The sequence below is a fragment of the Branchiostoma lanceolatum genome, chromosome 13 (genome assembly GCF_035083965.1).
Source record: "Branchiostoma lanceolatum isolate klBraLanc5 chromosome 13, klBraLanc5.hap2, whole genome shotgun sequence".
NCBI classification, from domain to species: Eukaryota; Metazoa; Chordata; class Leptocardii; order Amphioxiformes; family Branchiostomatidae; genus Branchiostoma; species Branchiostoma lanceolatum.
In genome coordinates this window covers 14,193,120-14,212,899 of record NC_089734.1, presented here as the reverse complement: position 1 = coordinate 14,212,899, position 19,780 = coordinate 14,193,120, and the positions used below count along the sequence as shown (strand labels likewise).

The 19,780-nt window shown below is 40.5% G+C and overlaps 1 protein-coding gene across 3 annotated transcripts in view; it reads right to left on the bottom strand.

The window, feature by feature from the left end:
* The window catches only part of LOC136447045 (potassium voltage-gated channel subfamily H member 6-like), a 138,125-nt gene extending 133,960 nt beyond the window's left edge, over positions 1–4,165 (bottom strand). For all 3 annotated transcript variants that reach the window (XM_066445719.1, XM_066445720.1, XM_066445721.1), the window contains exon 1: positions 3,396–4,165. In XM_066445719.1, coding sequence (XP_066301816.1) covers positions 3,396–3,471 — 76 coding nt within the window. In that variant the 5' untranslated portion in view covers positions 3,472–4,165. The remainder of the gene's footprint in view (positions 1–3,395) is intronic.
* Positions 4,166–19,780: the final 15,615 nt, after the last annotated feature.

The following is a 19,780-nucleotide window of genomic DNA, read 5'->3' as shown; positions in this document are numbered from 1 at the left end:
AGCAATTGTATATTGTTGTACCATAAATATGTAATTATCATAACGTTATATGTTGATAGAGTTATTAGGACTCAAATGACTGTGTATCTCTGCTATATTGTATCTGACCCTTACCTCTTCCCTCATGACCACAATGAAAAGTGGCCTGCGTGCGGATTTGAGCTTATTATGAATAAACAAAGGTTCAAACAAACAAAAACGAACAAAAACAAAAAGATGACTTGTTTATAGCACCATAAACATATACAAATTAGAGACAGTGATGAATATGCAGTCTTATTCTGCCTATCAAAAAATACTGTATAGCTTATTTGGCATGGAAAAATATGATGTCATGTACACGAAACAACAATCCAGGGAGACAGGTTCGCACCCTGCTTGGGCACGGTGTGAGTGGTTGTATTTTGGATGGTGACATAAACTGGCAGTATGCATGGGAGAGCTTCAGGTGTAATAGCCTCAGGTGTCAAGCCTCTGCACATAAAAGAACCCAACACACTTTATCGAGAAGTGTATGGGTGACCCGGTGTGCTTGGCTGAAAACGCGAGCGAAGCAACATTGCACCTGCTACATACTACTAAAAAAAAAGAACATGATCACGCTTCACCTCAATTGAGGATGGCTGCATTTCATTTACCCTTCTTGGTTAAATTCATCGAATTGTTCAACCCCAGAGTCACGACCTCATCGCAACAAATGCGGAGAGTGACCCACTTTCTTGACTACTTATCCTCAAACAAAATTAAAGTGAGTGACATCTAATATTCTAGCAGAATCACCGTTTCAAATATGATGTTACGTACTTGTATCTGGATAAATGGAAACTGACATCCATTTAATAAATTAGCGTCTTCTGGGTTGATACCTTTGGGGATATATTGCCTGAGACAATTCATATCTTAATTACATTAAATATTCCATGTCGTCGTCTTTTTTTAGAATTATTTTGTAAAGCATAACAGTGTTGGTTGCATCAATAAGAACAGATACATTTATATCAATACATTATGGTAACGTAATCATTCGGCTTGTGAATAATTTACAAGCATTACGTACAATGCATACATATTGGCTCATTCATTCACATTATTGTATCATAATGTTATTAGAGTTCTAAAAATTGCAATGATACATATCAAAATAATTAGATAAAAATATGATATAATTAAATTATAAAGAATTTGCAATACTTTTTTCTTATATTTGTGACTCTTATTAGATAATGTCAATTGTCAAGATGCAATGAAGCCGTATGTATTGAACGAATGATCAAACAAAGCTTCCCCTTTTTTTGTTTGATATTTTCTCAACTCCATTGACAGATGGGTATGTATTGTGGAACTGTCACGATTCAAAAGTTCAGCTTCCAAAAATATAACCGCCGTAGTGTACTCAAGAATTAGAACTGACATTTTCCTATTCGTCTTTACTCCGCGTTGTTACCGCTAACACTAATAAATTACATTAGCGCACACTAGAACATTGAGGTCTAAATCATAATTGGGTTAGGATCAAATCCATTTAGAATTTTGCTGATCATGCAGCTACTTTAAATTCGTTTATAGCAATGAGAAAAACTATTTTTCTTGCAGTGAATCTCAATTTTGGCTTGAATTTATTCCTTAGAAACATTTTTTCAAACTAATATTTGTGTGAATGTTTCCTACGCTAAAAAAAGACGAATCCCTAGAAATGTCATGTAATTATTTATTTTCTATACAGGAAGGCAGATGAAAGCTACATAGCCTGTATCATATATTACTGTAAATGCAGAAATATTCGGGTCAATTTAATTTCGCGGTAGGGAGAAAATGGAGTGTTCGCAGTGGTTTTGAATACACAATTGAAACAAACGTAACGCTACAGTCACACAATGACATGGCTTTTTGCGTTCAGGTTTTAAGCTCACGGTAAAGAGTTTACCGCAAAAAACGCGAACATAAAGCCCCGCAAAAATTTCTGCATTTACGGTAATTATTAAGGACAGATCTAATATATAAGTCCTGTCACTTCTCAACCTCAAGAAAGCATCAAATAATGATGGAAATTGTGACTTTCAATAATGATAATTATCAAACTATGTCCATAGGACACCATACTGCTGACATTTAACAGTGTCCTAAATAGATCAACATCAGTATATATTAAGATTATCAACCAACTTCTAAACAATATGCTGGGAAAGACAAGGATAAACATAGTTCAATATGCTACCCCCCTCCCCATCTTTTAAAATTATTGCAATGAATGCAGACTTGCATTAGATGATGAGTTGGCCATTATGAAAATTAATCATATCATCTGCATTACTCCTTCACAATAAACACCACACTAGTTACTATTTCGGACCCTCTCTTGAAAAATATGACTTCCAACCTCATAACATTCTAAATGTTAACCATACTACAGGCAAGAAATCCTCAGACCTGAGAAAAAAAAGCCATTTTTATACAGCGTAGGTAGTGAAACATTATGACATTGGACTTTAACATTTTATGGCCCTCCCTGGGGTGCCGTTAGCAGAACAAGAGGACTCTTCTCCCCCATTCGTGTGCGCTGGAGATGAAAACATCCCATTACGACGCCCGGTCGCCGGCATTTCAGCGAGAAAACAGAAGGGTCCATACCCCATCCTCCACCCAACGCTTTGACATTTGATAAACACTCCTGCTTGTAAGGAATGTCTACCGTCAGGGCCCCCCCATGTAATCAGTTACCCGGGCGCTGAGGTTCAGTTGAACCGTGAGTGAACTTGAAAGCTCCATAAATTTTCCCCCTGGTACGATCCCCGCGGGTTTCCACGCGACGGACAGAGAAAAGAGGAGAGCCGGTCGCTCTACCTTGATAAGGTGTCCGAGAGTGATGGTCGCGAAAGCAACCTTATGGCCTTAAACCGTCGGACGTTCCGAGAGAAAAATGTACGCCTGATAAAAGCTCGCTCGTTCCCATCTGTCTCGCATGCAATAGGAGAGAAACTAGAATGTCTAACCGTATTTGGCAGGATGGCTACTGGGAAAAAAAAAACTGGCGTGACAAGCACACAGGGCATGAGCTACGTTCTTCTGTCACCTACAATATTGTCTCAAAACTGACAGAATATTTAACCAGCTATCAAATTGGCTGAACCGTTTAATTTCAGCAAAGCGTCTTTATTACCTATACCTGACCTTGTCGAAATGGTGAATTATGCTATAACACAGATCTTTATGGAAATGTTACGGCAGAATTGGTTTCTAAATTTTTCAACCTGAAGGTTTTAGATTTTATCTGCAAATTTGCAGATTGCTAGCAGGTATTTCGAGCCCTAAAATACTGTTAAAGACATTAAAATAATACACAACCATCTATAACAGGTGCATTTATGTAAAATTGCATGAAAAAGGGTACAACTTACTTTGCCCGTCGAACTTTCGGATGATGGTGTCGATGAAGGTGTTCTGGGGGGCGACGTGTCCCCTCCTTACGGGCATGGTGGCGGGCGCGGCCGAGGGAGGGTCGTAGCCGTTCCGGTGGGGTTTACCTTACCGGCTCACAAGCACACACACGCACGCACACAGTACACCCGCACTGGCCTGCTCCGCCGTTACCTCATCATACACAGCGGCGGCCGTCTGTACTCCCTAATCATCCTATCGCCGCAGCAGAGGTCGGGCACACACCGGCAGAAATGGCGGCCCTAACCTCCCAGGATCGCATGCTCCCCTCCTCCTGCTGCCGATCCTCTTCCTCTTCCCTATCTCCAAAGATGGACGCGCGGTCAGAGGCGCACAGCTCCGAAACAACAACCCAAAATGATAGACTGGAGAAAACACGTTATGTACAACGCGATCCACACACACACACACAGGAAACGGCAAACAGACTGTTAAGGTTTTTCTCTCCAATAGATAGGCTGCAGAGCGACCCGTAGTGTGAGGACGACTTGTGAAAAACGCCACCACCAGCGGACGTGTGTTTGTTGTAACGTCGCTCCGGCTTTACGGCGTGACGGCTCAGCGCTCCCGGCTAGCCCCCGAGACGAGCTATATATCTCTCTCTATCCCCCGTCACTTCTTAAACGACGACGCAGCGTCGACGCCAGGGATACCGCACGGGCGTACACACACTGCCGTGCCGGCGGTACAATCCCGGAACAACGTCGCCCTCCGTAAGACTGGAGCGAGCCGCGGCTCCTGACGTCACTTGCGATGGAGATGGCCCACGTGACTAGCGGCTAGTGGAGGCTTTACCTAAACACAAGTTCCAATTTCCCATAGTACATGTAAAAGGGTTAGTGCATTTTATGGCAGATTTTAAATCACACAAAAAACTTCGAAAAAATAAGCCACGTTGTAGGTAGCGGCTTGAGAGCTTTAGCTAAATACACGTTCCCATTTCTGATAATAAAAATGCGTTTTATGTAACATTTTGAATCTCACAAAAAAAAACTAGAAACAAATTTAAAAAATCTTGGCAATCACTCATATTTTTGATTGCAATTTTGACTTGCATTTATGTGGCTGCCTTTCGTCAATGGGCCCCAGAAAAGCTTCTGATATATATGAGATATTAAAATGTATTCTATATCAGATTGTGAGATGTAAAAATACAATATAATATCATCAGTCATGATCAAAATATCTTCCTTGACCTTATGTTGGAAATGTGAACGGGTCATCTGAAATATTTTATTACATGATATGTGTACATTTCAATACGTATAGGTTGTGGATTGTGTTATAAGCTGGAACAAAAAAAATCTTATTTCAACCGATATTAGATTGAATATTTCAGATTTCCTTTAAGATTAAGTCAGGGTTTTATCAATAATTGTATTTTATTAAGTAGATAAGCCTCAGATGAAAGGAAAACGAAGAACTCATAGAAAAGGAGAAGAACTTTATTGCGCGACAATTGTAACAAGTACAATGTATTGCAAATTCTACATACAAAACAGTTGAACTATTGCTAATATCTAACAATTTTAAAGAACTAATCTAAATTTATCAAATTTATCTAGAGACAATCTAGCCATGCATGGTTATACTATAGAACAGTATGTTGATAATATTGTGCTGCGACAGGAATGTATAGCATACGTTGTCTCGTTATCTCCATGAAAAATGGAGATATAGTTTTGGGTGTGTCTGTGTGTGTGTGTGTGTGTGTGTGTGTGTGTGTGTGTGTGTGTCTGTTTGTGTGTCCATGTTTCCGCACTACTCTAGTCAGCATAACTCAAGAACCTCTTGATGGATTTCGATGATATTTGGTATGTGGGCGGGTGTTGGGAAGCCAAAATTCAAGGTCGATTTTGGGCCCCCTGGTATTTGACCTTGGTACTGCAGCAGAACTTTTTGCATCTTTTGACCTGGACGTGCTATGGTCTTGATTTTTGGGTGGCAGATAGCTTGTGATGTAATAAAGAAGTGGTGTCGGTTTGGGTTCCCTAGCATCTTGCTCTGGAACTGCAGTGACGTTATTTTTACACAGAGTTATACTAAATTGGCCTACATAAGTAGATACATTAACAGGGCATGATGATATCTCATTGAATATATACATACACGGTAACAATCGCTTTAAAGAAATCTCTGCCCAACGGACTGGGAGCCGGCATACAATAATAATAATAATAACCATAACTAGTACGCGGTACGTATATTTAACCTCCTTGATCATAGTAATCATAATGGAAATGTGCTTTGCGTGTTCTTCCCTTTTCAGACCAAATTTGCTCTTAAATTATGCATGAGCGCAGAAGCCAACATAATGCAATACAATAATAGCTTCCGACATGCACACAGTAGCTAGTATATGTTATTCCATAAATCTGCCAAAACCGCCCCCTTATAGCAGCGGCTTAATGATAATAATTGTAAATTGTTTCCACCCACACGTATTGTGATAATTCAATTCAATTAAAGAAAAGCACTTAACTTAATTTACGACATGAGCACAGAGACTTTATAATGTCACCCACGGTCGAACAATTAATACACGATAAGAGCTTTGCAAAATGCGAAATCTAGTCTACATTTACTGCCCATAATAGTTTATGAAATACAATGTAGAAACGTGTGTATGCTCTTCTTCTCGTAATGGAAATTTCATATATTCGTTCTTGTGCATTTCTTTCTTTCATTTATTCGCTGCAATTTTCCAATTTTTCCCGACCGCTATACTCTACAATTTTTCCTCGTCCACTTGAATAAATGTCTCTCTGCATACCCCCCTCCCCCCAATGTCAAGGGGATCTAGGCTAGGGACAAGGTAGGTAGGTAGGTAAATAATTGAAAGACGGTTCTGAACAATTTCTTGAGCTGTTATGACATACTTAAAGCTTGTTAGTTGTACATGTACGTTGCAACTGACTTACGTTTACACAAACAAAATATATTATGAAAATCAATCTCTACGTCATGGACATGATTTTATGAATCATATATTGATAGTTTCTTAATTGACAGGTCATCATTAACTCTTTATTTCTGTCGAAGGAGTTTCGAAGCACTTATGAAATTCATATAATACTGCAAAATAATGCAAACATGTTCACGGGGATTTAATTAGGAGGAAATGGAGTGTTTGCGGTGGTTTTGAGTTCGCGTTTGAAACAACAGTAGCGCTACAGTCACACAATGGAATGGCTTTTCGCGGTGGTTTTGAGTTCGCGGTGTAGAATTCACTGCGAAAACCGCACGTATAAAACCAGCGCGAACATTTCTGCATTTACAGTAATTATTTGCACTATTTTGAACGCTATTTAATCTTACAAGCTCAACGCAAAGACTTTCGTAATCAAGGTCACCTACGCTGTTACGTAAAGAATGAATTATGACAACTTTACGTAAGCTCAAAATCATTACATAATTAGACGGGCTTTAGCGCAATCCTTTTCGGATACCTACATACCCTGTTACATATTTCCTTAAAACCGCAGCTTTAATTGAGTTTCATTCTTGGGCCAAGTTTGTACGTGACGTTATCTAATAGGGCGGGCTTTAGCGCAATCTTTTTCTGATACCTACATACCCTGTTACATATTTCCTTAAAACCGCAGCTTTAATTGAGTTTCATTCTTGGGCCAAGTTTGTACGTAACGTTATTTAATAGGGCGGGCTTTAGCGCAATCTTTTTCTGATACCTACATACCCTGTTACATATTTCCTTAAAACCGCAGCTTTAATTGAGTTTCATTCTTGGGCCAAGTTTGTACGTAACGTTATTTAATAGGGCGGGCTTTAGCGCAATCCTTTTCTGATACCTACATACCCTGTTACATATTTCCTTAAAACCGCAGCTTTAATTGAGTTTCATTCTTGGGCCAAGTTTTTACGTAACGTTATTTAATAGGGCGGGCTTTAGCGCAATCCTTTTCTGATACCTACATATCCTGTTACATATTTCCTTAAAACCGCAGCTTTAATTCAATATCAATTTCTTATTACGTAAATGCAAAGTCTACGACAATGCTAAGTCTTTATGTAATCTCAAAGGACTACGCTTATGAAGTGTTGGATTAGACTGTATAGTTACATTCTTTCTATCATTATCTCCGTGAAAAATGGAGATACAGTTTTGGGTGTGTCTGTGTGTGTGTCTGTCTGTCTGCCTGTGTGTCTGAGTGTGTGTGTGTGTGTGTGTTTGTGTTTCCGCACTACTATAGTCGTCAGAACTCAAGATCCTCTGGATAGATTACGGTGATATTCAATATGTGGGCGGGCGTTGTAAAGCCGAAATGCAAGGTCGATTTTGGGCCCCCTTGTATATGACCTTGGTACTGCAGCGGAACTTCCGTTTTGTATCTTTTGACCTGGAAGTGTTATGCTCTTGATTTTTGGTACAGTTTCTTGTATATATAGGCACTCTTGTATGTATCACCATTCACGTACAATGCAGAGATATATCAGATACTGCGTAGATCTGCGCACAATGAAGCGAGAGATAAGAAAGAGATTTATGACATAATTCATAGACGGTCACAACCCTTTTATATGTGCTACAAGACTGAGCAAGAGCTCCTTGGCAAAACGTGTCCGCACACACGTACGCATATATATATACAGACGCCTTAGGTGTCATGACGGACAGGGATGGGTCGTGTACATGTGTGAAGATGTTGGAGTAAAGAGACAGAGACAGACAACTTCGAGCTGCCCTGTTTGGTCGAATAATGTGATATGATTTGTGTAATTGTTTATCATTTTGAATAACCCATTGTAACACACGGTGCAGAATTCAGGGGGGGCGCAAGTCATTCCCTGCGCATGTAAGTTTATGGTTTAAATAGATAAATAAATTCTTTGAACGAAGAGAGAGAGAGAGAGAGAGAGAGAGAGAGAGAGAGAGAGAGAGAGAGAGAGAGAGAGAGACGGTGAAATAGAGACAAGGAAAGAGCCAGTAAGAGATTTAAAACTAACAGACAGATAGAAATATGGAAGGAGAAATAGAGACTGCCATGAGGAGAAATTGAAAAGAGCATGAAAATACTGGGAACTAAAAGAGAAACATAGATAACAAGAGTCTTAGGACCCAAAATCTCCATGAAACTTTGTTTTTTTATGAAACCAGTTCCCCCCATTCTATATCGCTCAATGGTATGACCCACACTGGCCGGGCAAGGGGAGAAGTGGCTATAAATAGCTACTGACCTAGATAAGAGACCAACAGATGGTGCGACCTCAAAGCCCACAATAGAGTAGATATTCCTCATTACTTATGCAAATTCAGTATGAATTTGCATAATTAGCACTTCAGTTTGTACATCTCTGTCCAACCTACCTGCATATCAAATAACATGAAAATCTGTCGCTCCTTTCTTCAGTTATTCTCCTTGCAAAATATTTACAAACACGCCATTGCAGTTCCAGTGACACATACCAGGGGGCCCAAAATCGACCTTGACCTTTCTCCTCCCAGCACCTACCCACATACCAAATATCATTTCAATCCATCCACACGTTCTTCAGTTATGCTGATTTTAAGCGTCCGGTGACACATACATACACACACGGTGACACAAACATACACACACGCGCACACACACGCAAGCACACTAACTTCGCATGATTTGCACTTCAGTGTGTACATCTCTGTCCAACCTACCTGCGTACCAAATAACATGAAAATCTGTTGTTCCTCTCTTCAGTTATACCCCTTTAGATCATTTTTACAAATAGGCCATTGCAGTTCCAGGGACACAAACCAGGGGGCCCAAAATCGACCTTGACCATTCTCCTCCCAGCGCATACCCACATACCAAATATCATTACAATCCATCTACACGTTCTACAGTTATGCTGACTTTAAGCATCCGACGACACCCATGCAAACGATTTACCTCCTTACTTATGCAAATTCGGTCTCATTTGCATAGTTTGCACTTAAGTGTGTACAACTTGGTCTAGCCTACCTGTGTACCAAAGAACATGACGATCTGTCGATCCACTCTTCAGTTCTTCTACATGGAAGATTTTAACAAATACGCCATTGCAGTTCCAGTCACACATGCCAGGGGGCCCAAAATCGACCTCGACCTTCCTCCTCCTAACAGCCACCCACATACCAAAAATCATTACAATCCATGTACAGGTTCTACAGTTATGGTGACTTTAAGCGTCCGGTGACATATACATACACACAAACACCAAACGGAAGCAAAACAGTATCTCCATGAAAAAGCCTTTTTTCATGGAGATAAATAAGAAAAGAGAATAGATAGAAAGCCTCGGAAGATAAAGAAAGAAATAGGGGGTACAGGAAGGGGGACTACCTATCCTTGTAGGTTCTTGAAAAGAACGTCCTTTTGAAACCCAAATGCTTCGACTGAAATGCGACCGCAACCATCTTCCAGACAACATGATGCTAACCAAATCTTTCAGTCCATCAGTGGCCAACCTTCACCTCTTCGGAAGAACCCGGGTCCCTCTTGACTTCCTGACGCTTGTCTGACTCAACAATAACTGTAAATTTTCTAAACCCACAGGACTTGTGAATGACCATTTGTCCACATGGAAGCCTGTCAGAAAACTTGGAGTTGAACCAACATGGCAACTAACTGGTGACCCCTTTCAGAAGACAAAACACGTGATCTGCACGTGATCTTGGAGTGACTCTCACGTGGACGGTTTTACCGTCTGCAACGCAACTTTTATGTCAGTTTGACAGTTTATTCGTTGAACATAAAGGGTGCATAAAGTCTAACGACCAAGTTACTATTAGTGTGTGGTAATCTAGGTAATACATTCAAAGCTAGGAACGCAATAACCTTACCAAAGGTACAAGTGACCTGGCGGCAATTGTACTACATGTGTTATCTATCAGTTCATTCTTCGATTTTTAAGTGCAAAAAGTCTGTCTTCGTTTAGCAGGCACACTGGTTCCTTAACATTGAGCATTTGCTCCAAGCAGATATTGTAAAAGACATTTGTAACGTTATTAGGCTGTCGTGTTTTCATTTCCATGGAGATATTGTTTTGCATGTGTGTTTGCGTGTGTGTATGTTTGTTCGTCCGGATGCTTAATGTCAGCATAACTAAAGAACATCTAAATGTATTGTAATGATATTTAGTATGTGGGTACGTGCTGGGAGAACAAAGGTCAAGGTCGATTTTGGGCCCCCTGGTATACGTCAATGGGACTGCATTGGCGTTTTTGTCAAAATCTTCCAAGGATGATAACTGAAGAGAAGAAAACGCCAATGCAGTCCCATTGACACTGGAGCCCAATTTAACGTCCCTTCCGAAAGAAAGATGCAGCCCAGACCGAGATGTTCCTAACCCAGAATTGAACCGGGGTTTCCCCAGTTACCAACTAAATTGGAACCAGGAGTTCAACTGTGAGGCTACCACCAGTTAAGACACAGAGACATCCCCAGCTACAGTGACATCCCCAAACCTCTGCTTGGATATCTTTCCGTGTTTATCCGTTCAACACCTTCGAATTCAGTTGTAATAACCAAGCAGATGTAACAAGGAAAAATCGTGACTTGTCAGTTTCTGACGTATCATTGCAATGTCTTCCCTCCTAACCTCTGCTTGGATATCATTCTCTGTGTTCACCCGTAGAAGATTAATGCAATTACCCGTTTTTAATTACCAAGCCCGTAGCATCGTCGGTGACAGATGGTGCGGGTGATTTATATGCAGACAAATTAGGTCAAAGCACCAGGTGTGCTCACGGTGATGACGTCACCGCGCTAATGACGTCACCGTGTTGTCATGGAGACCATCTTGGTACACATCAAGCCTCCGTCGCAGGCTTTGTTTAGGCCTTAATGTTGTCCTTTTTGATGTAAAGATGCAGTGAAAAAATGTCATACATGCGATTATTTGTTTTTGAACATCCATTCTATCATTATTGAAGATCTTGTTCAAAATCAAATGAAATTTGAAAACCGTTTCCGGTAAAATTATTTACAATCCTTAGCCCTTGGTCACTGGTATGCAAAGATATAAATGACTATTGCGGGGTTACTGCGGTATGGATTTGAGGATATGATAATGCGATAATATTGATGGATTTGTGGGCTCGAAACAATCCATTTAAAAGTGATGGATTGGAACGTCCGCAATAATATGTCATCAATATTAATAGCCTCATAAAAAAGCTGCCGTTTTACTGGTGCAAAGAGAGAACTGCGGCACAACCAGGCTCATATTGTTAATTGTGTCGTCTCGGTGTTGCATGTAGTTAACTTCGCAAAACGAGGTTGTTGTTTTTTGTGCCGTTTGTATTTCTATGGTTTTGTTTGTGGGTTTGTGACTTATTTGTGGACAAGATTTATTCATCTATTTATTCATTTACGTTTTAAGAATTTCTAGAAAGCTGGAGATATATAGATCTGTAAGACATTTAGTATGTGGGAAGGTGTTATGTTTATGGTACTGCAGCAGAATTACATTTTTAAGTAGATATATATTTATGAAAAATTTTGAAGATATTGGAACTTTATGGTAAATTACGCTAAACCCATTTTGATAAGTTTGGCGGGTTCTTAATCTTAAGATGTGCTCTCAAACACGGGACCTAGAGCTTAAAGGAAACCCACGCAATATTAGGGCCCGAAAATCGGATCTTCATCAAGTCAATTCATCTAGTCATTTCCTTGGTCATTTTTATACTATGAGCTAGTGAATGTTGATATCATAAGAGATTGTCATATCTAGAATAATTCCAGTTTTAATGTTCTGAAATTGCTCTGGGCTCCATTAACGTCCCATCAATATACAACAGCTACAGAAATGCGGTTATGACATTACAAAGGTTGATGTACATTAGTTGCGTGAATAACAGAATATGCAATGTGCCATCTTTTGTAATTTTGATAGGTGGGAGGAGTTGTACCCATAGCGTGCGGCTAAACGGTGTATGACGTCACGTGTCGCTGTCATTGCGTGAATGTGGTCGTGATGACGTTGCAGTCTCTGACGTCAGACAATGTCTTGTCCTTACCCATGAACGATAGCTCTTCTCTGCTGCTCGGAGCATGAGAAATAAATTACAATAAGGACTGCAAAATAACCCCAAATCATTCTTCTGATTCGTTTGTGAGTATTAAAGGCATCCAGAGCATTTTATGAGGCTTGAAACTTGAATTAAAAACTCAACTTTCTAGTCATTCCTACAGATATTAAGTTGCAATAACACTATGCCATTACGTATCGATATTGAATGAGCAAAGATACGATGTTGTTGTGTGGTGAGAACTGATAGAAAATCCAAGCCCTTATGTAGACTGATCCTGACTGTCCATCACAATTAGCGGTTCGACCATTGAGAGGGTGACTGCCTATCCGTCAAATATTTGCTTCTTATGTTTTAAATTTGCATTTCTACGTTTTGACGGAGGTGGGTGGGACTACGGTATCTACAGTATTTACAGTAGGCACGTGAAACTAAAAGATTGCCATGTAGATTTTTTTGGTGCCGTTTTTGCGCACTTTTGAAAAGAAATCCGAACGCTAATGTGGTAAACAGTGGCATAAAGATTACTTAACAAAATTGTCATCTCTGACATAAAAAAAATGATGTCCACTTGTGTTTAAGTTTAAAAAAAATTATTTTTATTAATTTTCAAAATAACAAAGAAAAATAAGAACATGGCACATATACAAAATAAGTGAAACACATGAGAAACCACAAAACAGATACATAAAACCGGGAAACAATAATATATGATCACAAATAGTTAATGAGAACCAATGCTTGGTAATAATAACATAATGAGAAGAATGATTTATGTTGAAAGGACGGTATATATTTCTTCACACTTTCCCAGGTGTTTTTGAGTCTTATCCAGTCGTTTGGCAATAATATACTCTAATTGTTGAACATAGGAGACTTGTGTTTAAGTTAATTCAGGTACAGGTACAGGTACACCAGATGTTAGGTCCGGACCTGTACCTAAACAATTTTACATGTTCCATTACAGGGTTTAGGGACACAGTAGTGCTGCATACCTAAACGTAACATCAGGTACAGGTGCAGGTACAGGTACAAAGGTTTAGGTACAGGTCCGGACCTCTACATGTACCTAAACAATTTGAAAAAAATTAAATGTGTTTTTCTGAACATCTTCAATGATGACAAAAACATAGATAAACTGTTTTCAACTTGTCAGTACCTTTATTCAAAGAACATACTAGGTTTCCTACCGCCTAATTAACTCCCTCGGCCTTGCTATCAAAACTCCCGGCCTGCCTAAATGATATGTTGCATATTAGTTACGCTGTTCCAAGGTGTCACTTTGGTCACGTTTGGTGTTGCATGAGGCTGTGCGGTCTCGAGATCAGTCACAAAATAAGCACATACTTGGTGTAACTTTATATCGGTACAGTACCGGTACCTCATGATCCGGTATTTTGGACCTGTACCTTATACATTTTTACGGTAGAGTATCGGTACACAGTACAGGTACGCAACACTAGTAGACAGCTATACTCACAACAATAATTTTCCTGGGCCCAAGATGATTTTTTTATTGTTCCAGTCGCAGTGTCCCTAGCTAGCCATGGTCCCAAAGGATGCTACATCCGGCTTATACGGCTATTCTTCCCTAAGTCTTTTATCCGTCCGGGCTGGGTCTATTTTTGTCCACAGAAATCCGATTTGATACTAGTACGTTATGTAGTAATGTCAGCCTATATGCACACGCACACACCATGAGAGAAAGGTACGTGTCAAAATCAGATTTCTCTTAGCCAATTTGAAAACCCGTGTGACCGCCAACGGTGATTTACCAGAGTAATCTTTCCTAAAGTTGACGATAGAGGCAAGCAGATATGTGGTTTGGGTGTGTTTTTCCTTAGTTTAGTTAGATAGTTAGTTTGTTTGTTTCCATGGTAATCTAATAAATAAGCCGCCTCATGGCGTAACACACCAGGTTTGTACTGAACAGTACAAGCTGCATATCCGGACAGATTTATTTGATCCACTCCCACCGGAAAGGACCCCTAGTCTTTTCGATAAGTGTGGTGGGTTCTTTAGGGTGCTTGAAGTGTGACTCTCCTCAAACACGGGACCTCTCTTTAACATCCTATCCGAGGGAAGTCGCTAATAAGCTAACCAAAGCTATGGGTAGTAGTTTTCATTTGAGTGAAGTGGGAAAATTCTTAGGGCGGTTACTGAAATAACGCAGGATACCGGAAAACCACTCTCCGACATGTCCTTAAGCTGACACGTATAAGTTCATTATCAATATTCCTCTGGCACTTGGCGTTCCTCCTTTCGCCATGACGTCATAAAAGCCCGGCCATCTGGAAACATGTGACCCGAGTCTGACCTCTGACGTCACAACTTCCTGAAATAGACTTAACGGTTCAACACCTCACGTTCAAACAGCCGGCGTATTTATGTCTGGAGGCATGTTTACTGTAGTGTAGGGAAAGTACGGGCACGTCTTAAAGGTCTAACTTAGCGACCTTTCACCTTTTCAACTTAAAGAACGAACGAACGAACGAGTGAGTGAGTGAGTGAGTGAGTGAGTGAGTGAGTGAGTGAGCGAGCGAGTGAGTGAGTGAGTGAGTGTGTGAGTTAGTGAATGAGTGAGCGAGTGAGTGAGTGAGTGAGTGAGTGAGTGAGTGAGCGAGTGAGTGAGCGAGTGAGTGAGTGAGTGAGTGAGTGTGTGAGTGAGTGAGTGAGCGAGTGAGTGTGTGAGTGAGTAAGAGTGAGTAAGAGTGAATGGGTAAGTGCAGAAGAAGGTGAGTGAGTGTGAGTGAGTGAGTGAGTGAGTGAGTGTGTGACTGGCTGAATGAGTGATGAGTGAGTGAGTGAGTGGGTGGGTTTGTGAATGGATGAATGAACGAATCAATTAATCAACTTTATTGCACAACAGTTGTATAAGGTATTAAGTATGGCACAATTTGGCACGATTCTAAGAAATTAGCCTATTTCAAACATTTCAAAAAAATATATTTCTCGTCAAATTGACATACCCAACTAGACATTTCGTGCTAGTTATATATGGGGGTATGTGAAGCACTGAACTTGAATGAAACTTTAATTTAAAAAAAAAAACGAGAAAGAAGTTGCAATTGCTGATAGTCATCACCATTATGTTGGCCTATCTTACAACTTTAATGCCATAGACCTAATAGATGACACATATGTGTTGAAAAAATACCACAGATGCCGCCTAGCTAGATATAGAAAATAGGCCTCGTATCAAGTTTAGATTATGTGATGAGTATTTCACCCCCTGAAGTCTAGAAACAATCTCAGAAGTTGAAGAACAGAGAAGATGATAAGACTCTCGTTCTCGGAATGTTGAGAATGATAGATTCAGCCTTGTCCCGCTTTGTAGTACAAAAGATTCCAAGAAAAAGGATTCATCTTAAGATCCTCTTAAGACGCTCCCCTCCTTGCTTGGTACGTCTTCATTCAGCACATCGTAAACTTAAGTACGGTCGAGTGGATTCCTGTGATAAGAAATCAGCAAGCTTTTCCTTCTCTCCAAGCAGAGGTTCGGCTCCGGTTGTTTTTTGACGTAGGCGTTTTTGTCGCGCGTTTTATTTCTTAGTTTGGCTGCATGGCGGTCAGAAAGAAAACGGGAAAAAATAGAGCACCCCCCCCCCATCGCCAAACCTCTGCTTGGAGAGTAGGCTTTTCCGTCAATGACGTCGTTTTCTCCCCAGCTGTATCCCATCAGATTACCGTCTTCTCGACCAATCCCCGCCAGCAGTTTTAATCAAATCAGGGACGGGATAGTATCAGACCGTGCCCGATCGTGTGGAAGAATGGAGATTTTCCCGCCCAAAAATCGATGTGATCACGTTGGGCAGTTTACACCCGCAGAAGCGCGCAGTAGCCGTGGACTATCAATCTTTGGGCATTAATGAACCTTTTAGGAATTTTCCACACAGCTACTATCCATGAAATTACTTTTTTTCTACCTTGCGGAAGATAGGACGGCTGTGAGAGTGACGTAGTTGATCGGGATGTGTTGATACAAAGGTACAATGGGAGAATTGGCAGAGACGCAAAAAGGAGGCAGGGAGTGAGGGAGGGAGGGACGGATGTTTTCCAGTATTGTCAGTTCATCTAGCCCCCTCCCCCCCCCCTCTCTCTCTCTCTCTCTCTCTCTCTCTCTCTCTCTCTCTCTCTCTCTCTCTCTCTCCCTCTCTTTCTCTCTTTCTCTCTTTCTCTCTTTCTCTATCTTTCTCTGTCTGTCTCCCTCTCTCTGTCTCTCTCTGTGTTCCTCTCTCCCTCTCTCTCTATCTCTCGCTGTTTCTTTGTTCCCCTCTTAGTATTTCTCTCTCTCTGCGTATGTATGTATGTAAGTGTGTGTGTGTGTGTGTGTGTGTGTAGGTGTGTGTGTGTGTGTGTGTGTGTGTGTGTGTGTGTGTGCATGGATGCGTGTGCGTGCGTGTATGTATTTTTTCTTTCATAATCTCTCTACCTCCACTCGCTACAAAATAAAGAGGATTACAACATGCCCCTATACTACTCAAGATTTAACATGGCGATCGAATTCCCTCATAACATCCGATACCAAAAACGAACTTAGTAGAAGGAATAGGGTATTAAAATTTATGATACAGGTCCTTCCAATCCAGACGTTACGTCAGGTGTATTTGAATTTTACGGTCCTTCTATCGTGAAGAAACAGGCAGTTCCGCAGACGACACTTCCTGCTTGGCATGTTTCCAAGAACCGATAATGCCAAGACCAGGAGTTTGTTCAGCTAGTGGTTAATCTTTGGGAGACATCTACCTCACATTTCGACACAGTCATACCAATATCCACAGATAGATTCATTCATTTTTCCTACGTAGAGCGCGGGTTCAGCTGTACGTAGGAGAATGAATTTATTTTCCCGTCCACACAATCCTATTTCGTTCGAAAGTACATCTAATATTTCGTGGTTACCTTCGCCAATGAGGTTATTTTTCACAGGAATTTTCGCAAAAAAACACAGTTATTAAAGCAACTGGATATGATTGGTCAGACGTTTCAGATAGCATAAATTACCTTTCGTCAGCGACACTGAGCAAGATTTGTCGATCAGCAAGTTTTTAACCACAAACTAAACGTTGATAAGCAAATAAATTGAATACGGTTTTCATTGGCATGTGTTTGTTTGTTTTGCTTGTGTTGTACATCTATTTAGTTATATGAAAACTCGAGGTCATGACAGCGGAGGATTCGAGGGTGAAAAACATCATACCTACAACTTAAAAAGATTAACAATTATTGAAATCATACAAAGGAATCTTTATTGATAGAATAAAAGTGCGGCTACTTTGCAAGGTATTCTACAATTCCACATACAAACAAACACGTGAATATACAAATGAATTAACCTACGTGCAAGTATATGAATAAACAACATGTCAAGTTTAACGTATCACTTATAATACTAGTTCTAAGGTCTAAAATTCTTTGATATATTTACCAATTTGCACACAGTAAGCGACATCTCCTTCTAGAATGTAACTGAATTTATCCATAGGATGGAATGTATTAAATTCTGTTGAGCAAGCGGAAAGAAAGTTGAACAGCTTTGAGCGTTTATCAGCTATCCTGCGACGTCACAAAATCAAGATGGCGGTCACCACACATGCCAACGGATCCAACAAAGAATTTGCTACGCAAACCTGTAAAAAGAAGGCTCGCAGCTACAGCCCGCGTTGAAAAGGGTTTCTGCTGCATTGAAATCAAATGACGACACGTAACGATTTTTTCCTCATCATCAGTAATATCAGAGGACGATTGTGAGACCGTCCCAATTAGTTTTCAAATCTAACGATCGGGTCGTGAGGAATTTTCTCGCACGCATGGAAGATTATCAATTTACTTTGCATTAGATTAAAGCGAATCATCGCTTGTGCTTTTGAATGATTTGATCAAGTCGATTCCTTGCCTTTTTTCTTTTTATGGATTTTATGGTTAAGTGAATGACAATGTAGTCATCAACAAGACATATGCATGAGCTCGTTGTATCTATTGAAAGGGAACTGTCTGACACTTGGTTATATTGATTCATAACCAGCATCTAAATATACAAAAGAAATACAATTTTAGAAGATCAAGGCCAATGCGTCTGTATTTGCTTTGGTTAACCTCAATAACGTTTGTTTTTACATAACACTCCAGTTGGGGAAGCTTGTTGTATAATGCTGTATGTTTTGCATAGAAACAGTAAGCCGCCTCAAGGCGTAACACCTGCTAGTTTTAGACACTAAGTACAAGCTACGTAAGACCAGGCTGTAAGGTTTGATCCACTTAAATGAACCCCTATTCTTTTCAATTAGTGTGGTGGGTCTTTTAATGTGCTCGAGGCGTGGCTCTCTTCAAACACGGGACCCCTGGCGTTATAAACCCACCCAAAGGAATGAAATCCCTACGTAGCGTACAGATCAACATGCAAAGCAAGAAGAAATATTTGAAAAATCATATTTCAAGACATGTGCAGAGCTGGGTAGAAAACTATCCAACCACGCATTGCTGACGGTACAACGAATGTCCAGATCGACCGCAGTGATTGAAAACTGTATTTTGGAGTAGCGGTCAAGTTTTGGCAGAAGGACATGAAAATAACATTTAAGGGTTATTAAAAGAAACTATTCCAGTTTTGGCAGAAGGACATGAAAAAGAAACAAATAACATTTAAGGGTTATTAAAAGAAACTATTCCAATAGAGGCTTCTGATGTTCAATATTTCTCTCATGCCAAGGCCGCCGTTTGTACATGTTTGTTTGTTTGTTTGTTTGTTTGTTTGTTTGTTTGTCTGCATTGCATACCCGGTAAACCACATCAAGGCGTAACACACCAGGTTTGTACTGAATATTACAAGCTGCATATCCGGACAGATTCATATGATCCACACACACCGGGAAGGACCCCTACTCGTTTCGATAAGTGTGTTGGGTTCTTTAATGAACGTGCTTGAGGTGTGGCTCTCCTCAAACACGGGGCCTCAATTTAACGTCCTATCCGAGGGACGTCCCCAACCGAAGCTAGGTACTCATTTCACCTGAGTAAAGTCGTGTAAAGTGCCTTTCCCAAGGGTGCAACGTCAACGGGACAAATAAGGGAACCCCGGATTCGAACCTGGTATCTCTGGGTTCTGGGGCCAAACACCCTGCCACTACGCCACCGCGACGCCACTGTTGTTGCCATGTCAAGCAACAACCCTGGCGTAACGGTCTGCAATCAGTCCTTATCGCTACGTTAGCGCTGGTCAGCCGTCAGCCAATCAGAGACTTCCCCTCCTGTTGTTGTGGGGAAAGTTACTAGCCAATAACGTCACCGCCTATGTTCCATTGATATGTACACGCGGGGTGTTATGCATGAGGGAAC